Source organism: Melozone crissalis, unplaced genomic scaffold (assembly GCF_028551555.1).
Source record: "Melozone crissalis strain CALT ecotype California unplaced genomic scaffold, PUWL_Pcris_2 ptg000018l_1, whole genome shotgun sequence".
Lineage (NCBI taxonomy): Eukaryota > Metazoa > Chordata > Aves > Passeriformes > Passerellidae > Melozone > Melozone crissalis.
Genome location: NW_026535796.1, coordinates 22,552,870 through 22,571,312, shown reverse-complemented (window position 1 = coordinate 22,571,312; position 18,443 = coordinate 22,552,870). Strand labels below are relative to the sequence as shown.

General features: G+C 43.5%; 1 protein-coding gene across 1 annotated transcript in view; it reads left to right on the top strand.

The window, feature by feature from the left end:
* Nucleotides 1-16,577, top strand: part of TTC9 (tetratricopeptide repeat domain 9) — a 28,217-nt gene extending 11,640 nt beyond the window's left edge. The window contains exons 2-3 of the mRNA XM_054275208.1: nt 10,128-10,310; nt 15,425-16,577. Of these exons, the coding sequence (XP_054131183.1) occupies nt 10,128-10,310; nt 15,425-15,504 (263 nt within the window). The 3' untranslated portion in view covers nt 15,505-16,577. The remainder of the gene's footprint in view (nt 1-10,127; nt 10,311-15,424) is intronic.
* Nucleotides 16,578-18,443: the final 1,866 nt, after the last annotated feature.

Sequence of the window (18,443 nt, the reverse complement as noted above, 5' to 3'; positions counted from 1 at the left end):
CACGTCATCGTGCCTTGTTCATGGTACAGCATAAAGTGCCAGCTTTCATCCCAAACTGAGTATGCTGCAGTAAGCCAGGCTTGAGGCCACCATGGCATGCACAACTGTCTGAGACTTCATTGGAGAGCCTTCATGCTGTTCCAGCTGCATTTCACAGTACTGCTGTCCGTTGTTTGACCTACAGTGAGCAAAGTAGGCATTTCTCTTCAGCAGAGAAAGCAGCTTGAAATCCCTCATGTCCTCCAAAGTGCTTTCCTATTTACAGAAGGCCCTCTTTGTCTCATATGGGTTTTGAAAAAATACCATAATTCCATTAAGACCTTAATTTCAGTGTTTAATATATTACAGTAAGAATTATAAATATTTGATAGCAGTTGTTGGAGTTGACTGCTGCTGAACACCAGACATTTACTAGATGGTTGTCTGCTGCTGCTGATCTCTGGTAAAGTTCTGTGTACTTCTCCCTTGTGAAAACAAGTCAAGAGACAAGACTCCTTCAGTGGGTGTCTGTAGCAACAGGAACCCAGAGAAGGAAAGGTAACAGTGTAGAGAAGGTGCCACAGCGAGAAAGTAAAGCAACACAAGGTGAGCAAAAGCAAACAGCAACAAAGAGGCAGTGGAATAAATAGCAACTGGAACAGATCTGAAGGCCAAGTCTAGTTGTCTGGACTAGACTGGATTAGATGACCACTGATTCTAAAAGATAAAGACAGGTCAAAGATTACTAGATAGTCATAGAAGAGGAAACCTCCAGGGTGTTTAACCTGGCAGATCAACGATAACAGCCTTGGCAAAAAAAAAAACCAGAAGGAATTTCCATCTCTTCTAATGTGTCTGCAGTAGGAGCTATTATAGGATAGAATTTATTTATAGAATTTATAGAATTCTATAATTTAGATTTTATAGAATCAAAATGTTGTAGTAGTTAAAACCTGACTGGATCTCTTGCTGTATCAGTGCTTTGACAGGACTTTGCTCCTACCTCTCCTGGCTGAGAAAAACAAAGGTGCAATATGAAGATCATCTCCATGTGAAGCTCTTTATTTTGGTAAAATAAAGATTTGCTGATACATAACTAGAGGCAGATTTTGGCTTCAGAAAGTTCTTGTTTGCTTGAAATCTAGATTTTAACTACTGCTTTAATATTACCACTGCCAAGATTTTTCACTAAGCCTCTGGTTTTGATTTGAAGGACTAGTAACTACAGGAAGTGGTAGGCTAAAATACTCTTACAAAACAGAAGCTGTGGGGATCAGATGAAAAGTTGGCTGAAATTCCTTGCTTCTCAAAGCCTTGGCTCTTTGAAGGAAAACTGCAGTATTACATCACTGAATTTGTGACAAAAAGGAAGCAAAAAGCACCACAAACTTATCTTAAAGTAGCTTAAGAACCATCGTACAGAAATAATGAACACTTTTAAATAGGCTCTTCAAACCTACAGAAGTATGAGATAGTGGAATATAATTACATAGCAAAGGCTAGCAGTCATGCCAGCTGTTCTTAAATGCTTATCTGTCCCCACATCTGGCCAGGATGTTGCTCTGACATCCTCCAACAGGACCTTTTGATAGGAATTAGAACTAAATGGCAGCTGTCAAGGGCAACCCAGGATGTTCATGCTCTGAGTATTCGGGACAATCAAGAATGGGACTGAAGAGCTGTCAAGAGTCTTCCATCCATACCCATGGGTGGTACAAGTGTACAGATAAGACATATCTCAAGTAACATTTGCTTAACCTGTTCTTAAGTATTTGCAAAGCTATGAACCTTCACAATTTTCCCAAGCAGTCTCTTTCAAAGGTTTACTCTTTTCACTGCTATAGAGTTTTTCCTAGCTGAAATGCAAGCCCTCTCCTTACTTTCTGAGTACAAGGAGAACAGATAGTTTCCTGGTTATAACCTTCTTTGCATTTGAGTTGCTTTTTTTCTTTTTATGTGGATGAATAAAGTTAGCCTCTCTTCCTTCACTGTTTTGGTGAGGCCCTGTCCTCTCTGGACCACTTGTTATTGTGAGGGTCCTCCTGTGGATTTTCAGCAGAATTGCTTTCCAACTACCTGCTCCTCTGCTTGACTTACACAGTTGAGTCTTTTCCTGCAGATCTGTAGAACTTCTAACTTGCCACTGTCGAATTGCATCCTGTTTTTATCAGAACACCACCACCAATTTGTGGGGATCCTCTGGAATTCTGCCCCTACCTTCCAACAGATACTAGCTTCTCATAGCTAGAAGTTATGGGCAAAATGACAAGACAGTCTACAGTCTGTCATTTAGGTCTGTATTGACAATACCAAATGCCATGGGGCCTAGGACACATCAGTGCAAACTACTTAATGTTGCCTTTCATTTTGTTAAGAGAATTAAGTCTATTCATTTAGACTATGCTACTTCAACTTGCTTAAGAAAATGTACTAAAATTTGTCATTAGACTAGTGTAAAAGCCAAGATATCTACTGTTTTTCCTTTATCTTCAAGATTGATCATCCTATCACAGACTGGAGTTCAACTGATCTGTTCTGACAGCTCATATTAGTCCTAGGGTAGACTGCCAGCCACAAAAAGCCTGACACACAGACTCAGCAGCTCCTTTGAGAACTACTAAATACCTTTTAATGTGTACCACGGTGGAAGCACCAGCGTACTCCAGTCACTGCTAGTGCCTCTCTCTCCCCTAGAAGAGCTAATTGGAATGATGAAGTTGGGATCCTTCTTCTTGACGGGTACGAAGCACTCAGGAGCAGCAGAGAACGGAAAGAGACCATGCCATGTATTGGAAGGAAAGCATTGCCAGGATGGCAGGAGGGGGAGGAACAGTTGGTATCTGTTCACAAATTGAGTCAGGCTGAGAAGAAGGGGAAGGCTGTTTGGAAGAGGTGGCTCACTTTGGGCTCTACAAACATTTGTGGATCCACACTTCATTTAGCATTAATCCCTCCCTATGGAGAGAGGCAACCTGTCATACAGTTTGGATTTTAATTTTCCACCCATTTCCTTGCAAGCAGAAACATACGGGTATGTTTAGGCCTTTTTGGTACCTGGAGAGGAATAAATGAGAGCCACTGGCTGGAAAGGCTGTCATTGTGATATTCCCTTTTCATCCCATTAAGGTTGTCTGGGAACTAGGAGTCAGCTGACCAGATTATTGTCAGACATTATCAAGCTGTCTATAATTAGCTTTTTATTGGTGAGAAGCCAGAGAATTCTCTTTGTTTGCAAGCTTGGACTATAGAGAAAGAAGAGAAATATTTAATGGAAGAGATTGTTTGGAAACTGTAGATCCTAATTAGTGTCTCAGTCTAGTAGGGAAACTGCATGCAGCATTTCTCTGAAAAAAAATAGATATTTTAAGCATCCTCTTTTGAGGAATGCTGGTTTGCATTCTTGAAAGGCACAGCACACATGGAGCTCTGTGGAGATATGGATGCTTTTCTCAGTTCCTCTGCTGCAGGCTTCTTACATTCACACATTATATGGCTTCTTTTAGTACCAATCTACTGAAAATTTAACACGAGTTAAAACACAGGTTAAAGCTTGGGCTGTGCCTTCTACATGTAGCCTGTGCAGTTTACAAACTCAGGATCAATAAATCCAGAGAAATTTGGATAAGCATTCCAGTAGTCAGTTCTTTTTATGCTGTACATTAAAATTGTATTTAAGTCCAAGGTGACTTTAAATCTAAAATAACCCTTTACATTTTCAGCATCATCTTGTGAGTCACATATTACCTTATTTATTTTAGAAATTAATTATATTGAAATTACTAACACATGACTGACATTTTCAGTCTCATATAGTAATAGTAGCCATTTTAATTCTTCCAGTGAACATTGTAAACCCCATGTGCTGTTTGTCAACACCATTTACACAGTCTGCAGCAAACAGAGATTAATGATACATGCATTGGTGGCATGGTTAGAAGGCTGCTGTCTAATCCAAGACAAATATTTTTTCTTTCCCCATCCCCTATCCCCCTGCTGCCTCCTGTTTGATTTGGGTTTTGTTATTGTTATTATTGTTGTTTTATTCCAATAATTTCCCAAATGCTTAAACTAGAACTTACCACTACCATGTCTTCTCTTTCCTGAGGGAGAGCATCACCAAGCCTTCTGAAATACAGGACTCTCTTAGTCTGCCCTGTTATTTTGAGCCTTAAAAAGATGTGAGAACAAAGCCTGTTCAATGATCTATGAAGGTCTTAATCAAATGTCTGAATAAAACCCTGAAGGAATTATATTAAAGTATCAATCATGTTTCCCAAAGTAGAACCCCAGAGCAAGAATAGGAACCATCTTCCTGCAATTAAATAGATTTTAAGTGAACTGCTGGCTGCTATACCTAAGGTGAGATCATATCCGAAAGTGAAGTATTTTGCAGAGTTTAATTGCGGTTATTTCTGGGAATGACACTGTCAATTTGTGAAATACAGGTTGAGTTTATAGTGCTGGAGTACCTAGCACTTGCTAGAGAGGAACAATTCACATATGTTGTTAAACTCTAGTGGTGGAGTCAAGAATAAATACAGTAAAGAGGGAAGATCCACTTCAGGCTTAAGCAGTAATTAGTTTAGCTACTTCTCTCTGCATTGCAACTAAACAAATCAATACAGGATGTTTTTTCCTTCTAAGGGTTGAAAAGAAAGGTCATTTGGATTCAGACCTTTCTGCACAGGTATGTAAGAGTGGTTCAACCACATGATTTCTCATTAACTCTTGTACAGGACACCTACTCCTTGCCCTGTTTGCAAAGGTAGCCTTTCAGCAGTACTGGTTAGTGTCCCTTGGTGATATCCCAGCACAGGAAAAGGGGATTCAGAGCAGGCATGTGACTGTGGTTAAGTGGTGTGCTAGAGATGCTGCTGCCATACACAGCTAGGGAGATTGGTTTCTTCTGTCTGGATTGCACTGCTATAAATGCTCCTCTTGGTCTCCAGGCTGGATGCAGTGTGTGCTATGTCCTTAGCACAATGCCCCAAACTCTTAACTTCACACCTCCACCCAGACTTTATCTCCCCAATAGACCTCAGTTCTCACTTATGCCCTGCTTTCACCAGAAACCCCTTTCTGTGCCTCTGACCCCCCATCTTTCTGTCATAACTGAAGCAATGCCTCTTAGCTTGGTTTCCACTTTCTGGTCTTTATTCCTGTGACCAGTGAGCCAAAAAGAGGATTTTTATGATCTCAAAGTTTTCAGATCACAATATTTTTCTGGATCAGATTGTGCCCAGGGTGGACTGAATATTCAAAGGATTTGGGTACCAGATTCTAAAGTATATCTCTACAGTATATGAGTACCATACTGGTTTTATTTTCAGAAGGTTACCAGTTGGCCAGCTCAAGATTACCTTGGGGATAACAGAAGGCACTTGCTTGACACAAAGGATATCTGCCAGATTGCTGTTTGCAAAGCCAAATGATGAGGGCATGAGATGCATTCAAAGAGGAAGTCACCAGAGATCTTTAACAAGGGGAAAATAAGCTATGTTTCCCTAGCCTGTTTTTCAAAAATATCTGAACAGTCTTGTCCAACATTTTCCAAAAGCAGATATCAAAGGTGGAAATATTCCATCACACATGGAATATTTTAGGTTATAAACTTAAAAGACCAGCTTATAAGCAGCTGACTCTCTCTTTCAGTGAAAGGCACAAGAAAATCCTAAAATAGGCAATGCAACCAGCTTACCTGAGTGAAAGCAAACAAAACAGGAGTTTGTAAAACATGAGTTTGCAACCCAAGATTTTCCTGTAAGATGAAGGCATTTTCATCTCAGTGTGCTGAGCCCAGGGAACATGCCACAGGGTAGGGATGCTTGCACAGCCCTAATGCTGCTTGCACAGCAATTCAGCCCACTCTCTTAAGAGTTCTGTAACATGGATAGGCCTTGAGCTTTACCTACAGTGGGAATTTAGCCACCGGTATAAAATGTGTCTGGACAATTGCTCTGGAATGAAGATTTGCCCTTTGGTGAAAATTCCCAGCTAAGCAAGTCTCTTGATGTTGTTGTTCAAAATCTCCATGTTAAAGCCTGGACATGCTACTCCCAGACTTAGTTTTTAACTCAGCCAAAATTAGAAACCAAAAGTTAGGGCCAAACCGAGTTTTTTGCATAACCTGCAGAGGTATTCTCACAGAAGAGGTTTCTGTAGTAAGATGCTGACAGCACTATCAGTTGAACTTCATTTTGAGGGTTCAGAGAGTAGCTATAGAAGCAAGGAAAGCTGAAAAAATAAGGGGTTTTTTTTGGTGTTTTTTTTTTTTTCAGTAAGAGATTCCAGATGCCACTTTATACAAGCTAATAAAGAGAAGATGAAGGACTTGATCAGAGTCTCAAAGTACCAACACAATAAGGATACATAGGCTTTTCAGGGTAACATGTGGCTAGCAAACTGAAACTAAACAAAAATCAGTATAGAAATGTAGTGATGTTTCATAAACAATAAAGTCATTAGCCTTTGAAATAAAAAAGCTGTCATGGATCCCTTCTCACTGGTACCTGTCAAGCCTAGATAGCATCCTGAAAGATACTCTGAAATTCAAAATTATTTCAAGGTGGAATAAACTAGAATCCAAACTCTTGAACTGCCAGGATTTTAGTTACAACTTCCCATCATTGCTCACCACAGCTGCTGGTAAATGTTAAAGATGTAGATGTATTTTGGCTCTCTGGGTGCTTTAATCTTTGTTTTTGCTCAACCTTGTGCTGAACAGGGCTATACAAACTAGCTCACTTATTTACTGGTACCAGATCCGTACTGCACCTCTAAAATGGAGCTGGCTGCATTTGAATCCACTAATTAAAATGTACAAATCTAGTTTTAACATTGCTCTTGTGAAGAAAAACAGCCACATTTTCTATTTCCTTGCTTAAACATCAGCAGTCAGTTGGGAAGTGTGATGGACAGGGCCCCTCCTCTGGAGCTAATAGCATTAACCTTCTCCCTGTTCCCAAGGCACATTACACTCAGTAGTTTCAAGATGGCTTTTATTTGATTTGATTTTATTTTACAGCAGATGGGGATTCTTCATCACTATGTGACATACATAGGCTTAAAAGTTAAGAATTACTTATTGCTTAAGCTGACACAATGAATTAGCTGCCAAAATGAGAACGATAACCAAATATGATGGATAACTGTCGCATGCTGCTGGAAGCAGGGTAAGCAACCTTTCTGAGTGGGGGAGATGTAATCCCCAGGTGCTGTATTACAGTGACAACAAGACCTGCGGGAAATGGGCAACTATAGTTTGCCTCTGCAAGTAAAGAGCACCCTTCAATCACCAGAGAGTTACTAGAGCTGGTGCTGTGTAGGATCAAGCCCATTCAGTTTCAAGACAGCAGGAGGATGATATGGATAAACCTCTAGATTTGGTCTCTCTGAGTGAGCTCTGTTCCTCAGAGGGATTCACCAAGGGCCTAATATGAAATTAGAAGGAGTGTGATAAGTTGTTTGATATGGTAAAGAAACACTCCCAGCCAGAGTTACACATCTGTTTAGGAAAACAACACATTTTCAAAACAATTCTCCCCTGACTGAATTAGGTAAGAAGTACAAAGATTCCATGTCTCCTTCATTTCTGAAAGCCGAATTACTAACAGCCTCAGTATTTTCCTTGGACCACAGTAGATTAAGATCATTTCAGGCCACCAAGAACTGGAAGCACGCATGTCTAAATATTTATAAGGGAGATACTCCCTTCAGGTTCATTTCCAACAGCCGCTTCCAACAGTGGCTCTCCAAGTGGCCAGCTCTTCCAGCAGAACTGCTTCCTGCACATCCATCTGCTCTGTTTGTTCAGATAAACACACGTCTCTCCTGCTGGCCATGTGGTGCTGACTTCTCCCCGCCACGTGCACAGTTAGCGGGGATGCCCTGCAGAAGCTTTACTGTGAGTATGAGTCACAGAAAGAACCCAGCTGGATATTTGGAAACCCATTTGGGTTTATGAAATAGCAGGATGTGGGAAAGTTTTTCTTCTCTTTTCAATGAATATATGAAGCAAGTACAGTATGGAATTACTGAGTTAATACAGGTTAATAGACCACCTGTCATTTTTCCCAGAGTCATTTCTGTGACTCTCACTGGAAATACCAAGTAGCAAATGAACAGAGAAACTGAAATCCAGCCCCTAGTAGCTCTGAAAGGCAGAACGTGAAAAGCTGGCTCAGATTGGCAGTGTGCAGAAAGCTACTGCCACTGCTGTACATGTTACTGGTCAGCAGATAAACAAAGCAATCCTGTTTCTGGGGCAGTGAAGCCAGCAGTAAATTTACACAGCCATCTTTTCAATAGCTTTAAAAAATAAAGAAAAACAAGGCACAGTCATTTCAAGCTCCATTAGAAACAGAGTGAGAAAAATCAATGTGTGACAAATAGGAAGGGACAAACTCTGGATAAGGAAACACCATTAAGGTTTCAGAAATATATGTGGTTTTTAACTGGCAATCAAATAACAAATCAGAACCTTTCAAAATACGTATGCGCATAATGGCAGGAGGTGTTAGATTATATATTGACATTCCATTATTAAAGCAAATAGGACAAAGCTCTTGTTATTAATGGCTCTGTCACTTAATGTACCTGCAGTGGGACTAGTTCTGCAGTCCTTGTTAAATCCGTCTCTAGCATCAGTGCTCTGGTGGTAGAAGCCTGTGTATGATTGTTCCCAGTAAGCTGTTTAAGTTTTGAAGGTGTATTTGGGTTAGAAATGTATTTTGTCCACATTAAGTAATCATAGATTTGGACTAATTTAGGTTGGAAGAATCTCAGGAGGTCATCTAGCCAGCCTCCTTCTCATGAAGTAAAGTGTGATACAAAAAGGGTTGTAGGGCTTACTACAGGGGTGTGGGAAAAGGGGATGAAGAAGTGCATCACATTTCTGACCCAGTACCATATCAGCTGCATTTACCATGCAAGAAATTAAGTCTGGCTGTTCATTGGTGACACCTGACCTGTGATGACTTGGATTTCCAGGAGCACTGAGTCTCCTCCTTGCCAGAGACACACTGAGTAACACCACCTGTGATGGGAAATTTCTCCCCATGCCCTGGCACTTGACACTGCCAGCCTCTGAACTGATCCTTGCAGTGGCATTCTGCCTTCCTTCCCCAAATTGTGTTATTCTCCAAGTTACCTTGGATTGCAGCACTAGATGGGCTTATGTTGCAGCACAACTTTATTTCCCTGGAACTGTGACTGCATCATGTCCTATTCTTGTCAGTGTTCCCCAAGCTATTCATAATGCTCAGGTCACCTGTATGAGATTTAGCCCACTGGAGTGGGCACTACAGAAAGCCATGAGCATGGCTGTAAAGCTTGGCTCAGGGATCTTCCCCTTTATATCACTTCTAGTTGTGGGAAACTCACAATGGGCACTTTCTTCAGCTCCTAGACATTTATGCAACAATTGCCCTTCAGCACACAGAACTCTCAACATATTATTTACGGTTTGCCTTTTCCTTTAGGAAGTCAGAACTCATCTCTGGGAATGAACTTGTGTTGCAGTGCTTAGCAGAAAGCAGGCAGCATAGCATATTTGTTCCCTGTACTACAACTTCAGGTGTCTCTGGTTTGCTGACAGCACATTCCAGCAGGGCAGAACCCCTTGTCGTTTCCTATAGCAAAACTCTGTACAGGATCTCCTGCATAAAAGGCAATTACATATTATTTTTATACCTAAGAGCCTTGGATTAAGCCAAATACGAAATCTGATCCAATTTATCGCCCTTTCTCCTTGTCGGATAATTGTTAGTCCACCTTTTTGTACTTTTCAGAGCTCCAGCGCTCAGTCCGGGAAGCGATTTCACAACAAATAAAGCCAGCCACTGCCACAAGACTGTGTGGCATTCCAGAGCTGTGGAGGGGTGTTTATGTTCTCCCTCTCTCCCCCAGTGTTTCATGTGCCTATGTGTCCCCCGGGAGTAAACACAATCCCTTTGCTTTGCAATGCCAAAAATAGAAGCATTGGTATTTAAATTACGAACAATCGGGTTTGGCAAACAATCCCTCTCTGAATCACGGGGCTGAGTCATTTCCCTCACCTAAGCTGCTCTCCCGTGCACATTGCAAGAGCAGGGGAAACTCCAGCACTAATGTTTTCCTGTCTGTCTGTCATCCTCCCCATGCCCTTGCAGCCTGCCTGCTCCAGGCCGAGCTGGTGAATTACGAGCGGGTCAAGGAGTACTGCCTCAAAGTGCTGCAGAAGGAAGGCGAGAACTTCAAGGCGCTCTATCGATCGGGAGTGGCATTTTACCACCTGGGTGACTTCAACAAGGCCCTCTACTACCTGAAAGAAGCAAGATCCCGCCAGCCCACAGGTATGGGGAAGGGAGCAGGGATGTGGCTTTGCTCTGAGTGCTTTTGTATTTCTTTCCATGAGATGTATCTGTCCCTGACTTGACTGCGTTGATTTCCACAGGGATGAGCATGCATGACTCACTGTATGTCCTCCCCTTCAAGCACTCGTGGGCAGTGCAGCAAGGTCACAGTGCCCAAAGATTAGCTGCTGCCAAGGCTGCAGCATGACCTGGAAGAAGACAGTATTGCTGGAATGCTGAGGGTGTGGAGGGGATCCTGCCTCTCTTCTCCACACTAACTTATTTTTGAAGAAAGTAGGGCAGGGAAAGAGTGTACCCCAACCATTACATTTTCCTACTCTTTGAGAAAAAGCTTTTTCCCCTTAGCAATGCCAGGTGACTATTTGTCACCCTTAGTAGACATCCTTCTGCCATCTCAGTAAAGGGTTAGTATTCTGCTTTGATCAAGGAGACAGACATTTACCCACAAAGCTTCATCAGGATGCTTCAGCTTCTGCCATGAAATCAGCCAATTCCTTGTTAAGTATCCTTGTTAAGTTTCCTTGTTAAAACCATACAGTTCATTTGGGGACAGCAATGAAATTATATATTCAAACAACTGAGCCTTGCCAGAGCAACCATCTCCATGCTGACCTGCCCAGCCTCAGAAGGTGGGTGAAAGGCCAGAGATGAGGGTGAGGCAGAGATGATGCTTTTATTTTTCAGAAATCATAGGGAGATAAAACAACACTGTGGTTTTAAATAGAAAGGAATTTTGTAGAACTCAAAATTAAAGGATTTCAAGAAAGTAAAATGGAAGTCATGTGCAAAGAAAATCCTACAGAGCAGCTCTTCATATGAATCTGAGACAAGTGAAAACTGGGTGGGAAAGAGGGGCAAGCCTGGGTCCTGGTGGAGCATGGTGGAACTGATACTCATTGAACTAGAGGAGGGAAGGGAGGCTGTTGGAGTTGCCTGTGCTTGATGTGATTGGCCCTGCAGGGCTCCTGCAGTGGCTGTGCCCTGGAGGACCATCAGGGAGGGTGTGCTTGGGAGTGTGCTGGCATCTCCTTCCTCTTCCACCTCCCCTAAGGGTGCTTGGTCCCATCTGCTGTGCTTGGCCATGGGCTCCGGGCAGTCTGACAGCACAGCTGTGCACCCCACACTCCCAGAGCAAATGTGTTTCAAAGCTCAGTTTAGCCTATTTTAGTTTACAGTGTGCCCTTCTGCTTTCAGCCCTTGCCAGAACCAGGAAATGGAGAAGCATATGCAAGAGAAAAGTAGTCAGTGGAAAAGAAGTTATCCTAACCTTGAATTTTTGACTAGATTCAGATGTGAAAAATTTCTTTTAGCTGAACAGCTTAGCTTCCATTTCTTAAATATGTTTCTGTGCTCTCTTAACATCCCCCTCCTCGTGATACTATTTATTTGGTATTCCTCATTGCTTCTTGAAATAAATACTAATTTATTCAACAGCAACAACTTCAAATACTACTTGCTACAAAAAATACCAAAAAGTGTCCCTAAAGGCCTTTAATGTATACAAAACCCAGTTCTGGCCTTCAGCTCTGCATCAGACTCTTTCCTGTTATTTGTAGACCATTCAAGGCTGTTGTTCCACTGTTTTATTTATGATTATGGAAAACTTGAAGGGCATTCAGGGGGAAAGAATTGAATATATACAGTAAGAAAGGATGTGGCTGTTAAAATGCAGTAATAGGAATTAGATAGCACTATCAAGAATTATTATGTGTCCTGGAATAAGTCAGTGTCTCTACTTTAAATGTCTCCATCTGCAAAGTGTGATTGTTTTCCTTTATCTGAGGTTTTACCAGGCTCACTAGTTATTATTGCAGTCATGTTCTGTGTGTTCTTTTTTTTCTAATAAGGAATGTTTTTGGCACAAATCACTGGCAGTTATTCTCTTTGATGAGAGAGCTTTTGAATGGTAAAGAGGAATTAGTTAGCAAAGGGGTTTAGTTTTCTAAAGGGCTGTCAGCACAGCAGATCCCTTATGGCTATTCACTATCTGCCCAGGGTGAAGGAAGGTTGGATTTGGCCTGATTTCTTGTGCCACCTCCAAACAAAAATCACAAAAGCAGATTGAAATAACACGAGATAGTTGTATAACCCTCCTACTAAGGAAGAGGGAAGCTGCTGTTAAGTCATGTAGAGCATGCATAGACCCTCCATGAGCTCTGTGTCCAGAGGTTAGGGCAGCACAGGCAGCCAAACATGCACCTTGCTGCAAGCCTTGTTCAGCCCTCTCCCAGTGGGGCTGCATTGTCAGGGCAGGGACTGACTGGGACTGAGACCAGACCATCAGCTGGAAATGGCCTGGTAATGTCAAACAGGGGTCCCTGCTGTCCCTGTGCTGGGACCCCATGTTCAGACATCCCGCGGGCTGCCCGGACCAGATGTTTTTTGTGCTGTGCACTCAGGCACTGCCTTCCTGCACCCCTGCGACTCAGAAATCCTGGGAACAAAACCCAGACCATGGTGTCTGCACAGCAGATAGGCAACTGGGCTCTGAAGCTGTAGGGGAAGCAGAAATGACCTCTAAAATAGCATTAGGCCACTCTGCAGAGAGACACAGGCACAGTCCTAAGAGCCAGGAAACACATTCCTGTTGGAGCTCTAGCAGTACCTCTTTGCGTGGGTGTGACCCCTTATCTGAATTGTTCTTACCTATTTCCATATCAGCCAATGGGGATCACTTTTTCTGCACTGAGAGATCAGTGGATCTGTCTTCTCATTAACATTTCCACATAACTTTGAAATACTTCTGCAGGCAGAGCTAGTATGGTGCAATAGTATGTGGTAGAAAAAACTTGACAAAGACAGGGGTCCACTCCTGTAAACAGAGTGCTGTTCTCATTATTCTTCCTCGGTAAAATAATGGCCCTCACAAAGGAAGTAAAACATGCCAAAACCAGCCTGAGAGATCTAAAAATAGCTTGCAATGGGGGCGTCTCCCACTCTCTGTCAGGCTACAAATTATTTTGCCCATCACTTCCCAGGCATGTCAAAATCTCCCAGGTGAGTGAAGCTGTGCCATCAGCAGTCACTATGTTACCTGAAAGCCAAAGGAGGCTGGCAGCTTTTCCCAATTACGAGCCCACCTCTGCCCCCTCAGTGAGATGCCGAGTCCCTGCGGGCCCAGGCAGGTGGGATCTCCTGACATGCCCACAGTTATCCATTCTCACCTGCACCAGGCAGGCATTCCAAGCGTGTACCTCGGCAGTGGGGATGTGTACAGAGCACAGCCCATCAGAGCCTAGAAGAGCACAGAGCAGAGGTCACAGTGAGATGCAGGCAGCACGGCAGGACCCTGCTCAGGCTGTGTGTCCTGCCCTGCACTCATTTCATTTTAAGTCAGCCAATTGCACTCATTTCATTTTAAGCCTAAAATTCAGGACTACCACCTCAACTGAATGTCTTCATTCCAGGAGGCTGCACAGCTGAAATAGTTCTGTTTTTTAAAAAGCTGCTTTAAAATTTGCTGGGCTGGTAAGAAGTGCTAATGCATAAACAGGCCAGGATGCTGGTGCATCCTTGTTGACAGAAGCAACAGCAGAATTCTTAACTCATTAAAAATTTCCAAAATGTGTCCAGGAGCTTAGTCATCAAATCCCACCCTCTGGAGTGCCTAGGATGATGTAGTTGAACCTGCAGAAGACTCAGCAGGGAGACCCACCTCACCAGAGACAACTTAAGAAGTCACAACAGCATAGCCATGGCCCACAGATGCCCCGTGGCATGTTTGTGGATAGCTCTGTGTGGCAGAAATTGATCTGTCTGGCACTGATTCAGCACTGGCAGAGGGCACAACAGAGATGTCCTCATCTTTAAAGGAAGCTTTGCACCCACAACTGCTTTGAGGGGTGCAATACCCACCCTCACTAGTGCTGGACATGTTCCCAGTAATTTGTTCATCACTTTGAAAGCTGAAGCACTTCTCATTTCCATAGCTGGTGTGGAACACATTGCAGTTTGAATGAGGAGGAGATGAGATTGTCCCCTGATTGGACTGCATTGCACTTCTGATTGGTGTCTGAGGATCTAATAACTTCAGGGACCAAGGTGACCCTGGCTGGCTGTCAGAACAAGGCTCTGAGCAAAGAATCATTTTTTAATACAGAAGTGAAAGTGGCTGTGGTTTTACTTGCTTGCTTCTGGTATACTGCATGGCTTTTGCCATTTTGTGGGTGCCATGAGTGTGTGAAGTTTTCTTCATGATAGAAATCAGCATAAAGAGCTTAAAGAGTTAAAGAGAGAATTGACCATGACTGCAGAATCATTAGCTCTGTCTGGAGACATGTACTCATTTAGATCAACCTGTGATTCAGGGTGAATCAGGTTCCCCCAGGGCTCAGGCCAGGAGATAAAGCCAAACTCACATAGTCTGTATGGTGTGTTGATGCTCTGAAATTCTGGAAGGAACAACAAGGCTCAGCTTATCACCTTCACACTGCTGAGATATCATAGCTTTCTACTAGGATGGATCAGTTGTTCTGTACCTCTAGGAATTTCATAAGACAAGACAGACAAGGCAGTATGCAGCATATAGCATATGAAAAAATTGCAGAAAGAGTGTCATGGTGGAAGGACATCCAAGCAGAAAATTTAAGGGAAGAAGGGGTACAAGTCAATGTGAAGGATGCTCTTCCCAATTCTATTCAACATGGGAAAATGTGAAAAGAGTAGAATAGGCTGTAAACAGAGTGGGAGAGTGAAAAGGCAGAGCATAACCGTACACAAAATGCCTTTAGGGGCTTGCATGCAGGTACTGCAGGGAGAGAAGCCAATAGAGGTGTGTCATTCCACAAATACAGGAAAGGATGACCTGGATAGTTTCAGCTGTGTGAGTTCAACTGTGCTGACATCAGAGAGAAAGTAAAAACTAGCTGAGGCAATAATGTGAGCAGAAGGGATGGTGAGTAAAATCAGACCACGCTCTGCAAAACCAAAGGTTCTGGGTTTGGTTCAGTGCCCCTTCCAACTGGTGCTGTTCCAGCACACAGCGCTGGAGCCGTGCTGCTCCCCTGTGATGTACCAGGGATCAGGGTCCATTCTGTCTGTCTGCCACAGGGAGCTGTGTAACCACCATACCTCTGTGTGTTCTTTCCCTGCAGATACCAATGTCATACGATACATCCAGCTGACAGAGATGAAGCTCAGCAGATGTTCCCAGAGAGAGAAGGAAACCTTGTGAAAATGAAGCCACTTCAGCTGAAGTGCCCAAGGGGGAACATTTCCTTCCTAGAAGCTCATTTGGTGGATTTTCCCATTTGCTCTGCCTCATCCTCATCTCCTCATCCATCCACTCTCCCTTGCTCTTCATTGAATACCAGTTTTGAAATGAAAGAGACTTGGACGCTGGATCCGGCTGCTTGCCAACCATGGTAATACCCCTTCCCCGTGGCAAAAGAGCACAACAACTGCAGCCAGCCTTGTTCCCAGACAGTGTCACACACCTGGAGTAGGCAATGCTGGGGGACCTGCCTGGTCCTGAACTGACTGCCTATTACCTATTAGGGAAGCAACCCCCAGAACAACAACTTCCTGACCAGGCAAGTTGGAGACAGAGGGTTTCTGCTCTGAGTGATCACTGGAGCTTGGAAGAGCTAAGAAACCAAGAGAGCCGCTAGTCATTCCACAGGGAACAGCAAATGCCTTTTTACCATCAGTTCCCTCTGCCTGCTTCTCCGGTGTGTGTTATTGGTCTCCAGTGAGAGCTCACATGCTCCCAGTCTAATGTCAGTGAAAACTGTTTCTAAACATCCTCTTTATGAAAGCACAGAGCACCCTATGAACCCCCTGCAGAGCTGTCCCAGTGCCAGAGGAGAAGGCTGTGGGCCACCACAGAGCGCTGAATGGACTGTGAAAGCATGGTGTACAGTGTGAGGGAAAAACTGTGAAATAATTCATTAAAGGCAAATAAAAATTATTCATAGGCAACAAGTCTGGGCATTGCTTTTCAAAGGAACCTCTTCGGTTCCCCATGTCCAGACAGGCAACATTATCTAAGGAGGGGTCAGCATGGGTGGGGAACAAGGGATGTCTCCATTCTTACCTTGGCTCTACCAATGCCTTGCCGTGTGATCTTGGGCAAGTCACTTTTAGCCTCTTGGTGCCTCGGTTTCCCTATCTGTACACTAGGGATAATAATACTTCCCTACCTCGCAGGGGTGTTGTGAGGATGTATCAGTTAATGTTTGTAAGTAACAGTACAGTGATGTACAGTGCAAAGTATTATTAGTACATTGGATTGAGGTCTTGATTCTCCCACCTTGTGTTGGTTGTTCCTGTGTCCTGTTTTTTTCTTTTGTAGGAGAATGTGGTGCTGACAACAGGGCAGGACCAACAGCTTTGGAGCCTATTTGGCAGTCCAGAGGGCCTGTTTAGACCTCCTCCAGCAGTTTGATCTTCTCTGAGAGCTCTTTCTCCTTTGCTCAAAGGCCCTTTTCTGAAACTGCCAATAATGGGATCAGTAAGTGTCACAAACATTCTCAGCGTGACTTGCCCCAGCAGTGGCCCATAGGGACATGTTCCCAGTTGCAGGATAGACATGAGTGGTTTCATCCCATGGTGGTCAGTGTCAAGTGAGTGTAGCCAGAGTTATTTCACTTGGCCCTCAGGTGAAACACAGAAACTGAAACAGAGCTAAGCAAAGTTTGGCCAAGTGCCGTGTGCTTTGGCTCCAGCAGACCTGGTATCTGCAGACAGTTGGCTATGGCATCTCACATTCCAGCTGTGGTATCTGGCCACATTTTTCTCCAGCCAAAATTCAAGAGAGTTGTTAGAGAAACATCAAGAGAAAAGGCAAATTGAATATAAGTCAACGGTGTGCCCTAGCAGCCAGGACAGCCAACTGTACTTGGGTGCCTGTAAGATGTACCTAGTACTGCGTTAGTAAGATTCTGGTTCTCAGGCACATGCAGTCTTCTATCTCCTAAATATATCACAGCACACAAAATATTCAAATAGAGGTCACTCTCCCCTACTTCATATTGCTGATGACAGTTCATCCTGCAGCTGCATGTGTCTCTTCACTAGGAGTGAAATGAGGATTCATCCTGCAGGCAATGCAGAAGAGGACACCACCTACGCAAACAGTCTCTGCCCCAGGAAAGCTCATGCAAGCAGAGACAGGCTTGTTACTCATGACCTTAATGTAAGAGCAAGGGCATTCTCCAGCCACTGGAGATGTAGGGCCATGACTGTCATTTTGTCTGGGAACAATTTTAGCCCTCACAATGGCTTCACTGACGTACTGTCACTGCATCAGTGCCATGTATATAGTAATATAAAAAGGGCACAGCAGGCTTCAGTCTCCTCAGTTTTAAGCATCTTTACCTCCAGGAGCACTGCAAAGGGTAGAGAAAAGAGGGAAGTTTTTGAATGTGCATAAGAAAAATATTTCAGAGAGCCTTCAGGTGCTATACAAAACCCTATTTTCTTTCAGAAGACTGTTGTCCTTACATACACCTGTAAACAGTGACACTCACACCAGAGGCTGGAAGAACTAAGTCACCAAAGGGGGAACAGAGTCGGGGACTGTTTCATGCAGTGACACTGAGTTTGAGAGAATTATGGACACACCTTTTCCAGTGAGTGGTCCTTAGCAGCCAGATGTGGAGGTGTGGGCAGAGGCCACCCAATTCTACCCAAGTTACACAGACCTTGTTGTAGGGAGTTGGAGACACACTGTTGGAGGTAGCCGTGTCCACTACAAGTTGATGGTATGTTTCTCCAGAGCAGTCAAGTAGAAATGGGAAGATACACATCCTGGAACCCCAAAAAAGTAAATAAAGCTTTAGCTCAGCCAGGTGGCGAATCTGTATGTCAACATGCAGTACACAGGGGAATGAACACACACCCCTACCTATACCCAGCAGGGCCAAAATGTCCTCAGTGCAATGAGAAGTGAGCCCATTCATCCATCTCATGGTAAAACAGCAGGAACAAAATGGCAGGTGCCAGGCAGAGCAGTAGGACAGCAAGCAGGAACTGAGGGTGAAAGGACAGGGATGAGATGATCACGGGATGCAAAATATGAGCCAAACCCAGGTTCGTGGGCAGAATGATAATTGAACTAGAAAAAACTGACCAAAGGCTTAGACACACTATTTGCAGTTCATAACAGCACCC